Consider the following 1,089-nt stretch of genomic DNA (forward strand, 5'->3'; position numbering starts at 1 on the left):
TAAAAAAAAAAAAAAAAAAAAAAAAAAAAATTAATAATTCAAAAAAACAAAAAAAAAAAAGAAAAAAAGAAAAAATGAAAAAAAAAAAAAATATAAAAATATAAAAATTAAATTAACTTTCTTAATTCAAAAAATTAAGAAGGAAAAAAATATAAACACATATTTTCAAAAATTAAATAGAAAAAACTAATAATAATAATAAAAGTAGAAAACAAAGTATTAAATATACATTGAATAAATAAAAAAAAAAATATATTTTTGTAAAAATTTTTTTTACCTTTTAAAAACAAAAAAAAAATAAGTTATATGTATTAAGGGTTAATTTAATTCATGATAAAAACGTACAAAATCTAATTCCTTAAATTTTAAAATTTAATTCTTTATTTTATTTTATTTTATTTTTTTTTTTTTTTTTGTTCCTTTTGAGAGAAATAATATATTCTTCATTTAAAATCATTTAAAAAAAACATCTCTCTTAATAAAAATTATAGAAATTCTATATTAGAATAAAATTCTATAAAGGAAAAAAGGAGAAATAATATTAATGTATTTAAATATGTATTTATGAAATATATTTATATTTTATTCATACTTATTTAAAAGGTCTAAATAAAGAAACTTTTTTTCATCATTAATATTTTGATAAGAAAATATGTTAACCTAATGAATAAAAAAAGAAACAACATACAATATAAATTAGATAAGATACATATTATATTTTAAAAAAAAAAATAAAACAAGTTAATCCTATTAACAAAATTATATAATTTAAAGTATGTTATTTATAATTGTGTTATTTATATAATGGATACACATTCATGTGATGAATATTGATGTAATTTTGTGTGCAAATATAATTTTTTTAATTATTACTAATTTTTTTCTTTTTTCAATATCTATATCAGAAAAATGAATATCTTTGTCAATCATATGTAATTTGATTAAATTATAAATTTCTTCAATACTTTTCTGCAAAATAATAGGAAAAAATTATATATATGTATATGTATATATATATATATATATATATATATATATAATATTATTTTTATTTAAATTTCATTTTTTTTTTTTTTTTTTTTTTTTTTT

At 12.3% G+C, this 1,089-nt stretch overlaps 1 protein-coding gene across 1 annotated transcript in view; it reads right to left on the minus strand.

Annotated features, from left to right (window-relative positions):
* Positions 1-501: 501 nt before the first annotated feature.
* The window catches only part of PGAL8A_00046200 (conserved Plasmodium protein, unknown function), a gene marked incomplete at both ends in the record, with an annotated part of 7,006 nt that continues 6,418 nt past the window's right edge, over positions 502-1,089 (minus strand). The window contains 3 exons of the mRNA XM_028674480.1: positions 502-514; positions 593-660; positions 874-969. Of these exons, the coding sequence (XP_028530828.1) occupies positions 502-514; positions 593-660; positions 874-969 (177 nt within the window). The remainder of the gene's footprint in view (positions 515-592; positions 661-873; positions 970-1,089) is intronic.

This window comes from Plasmodium gallinaceum (genome assembly GCF_900005855.1).
Source record: "Plasmodium gallinaceum strain 8A genome assembly, contig: PGAL8A_v1_32, whole genome shotgun sequence".
Taxonomy (NCBI): domain Eukaryota; phylum Apicomplexa; class Aconoidasida; order Haemosporida; family Plasmodiidae; genus Plasmodium; species Plasmodium gallinaceum.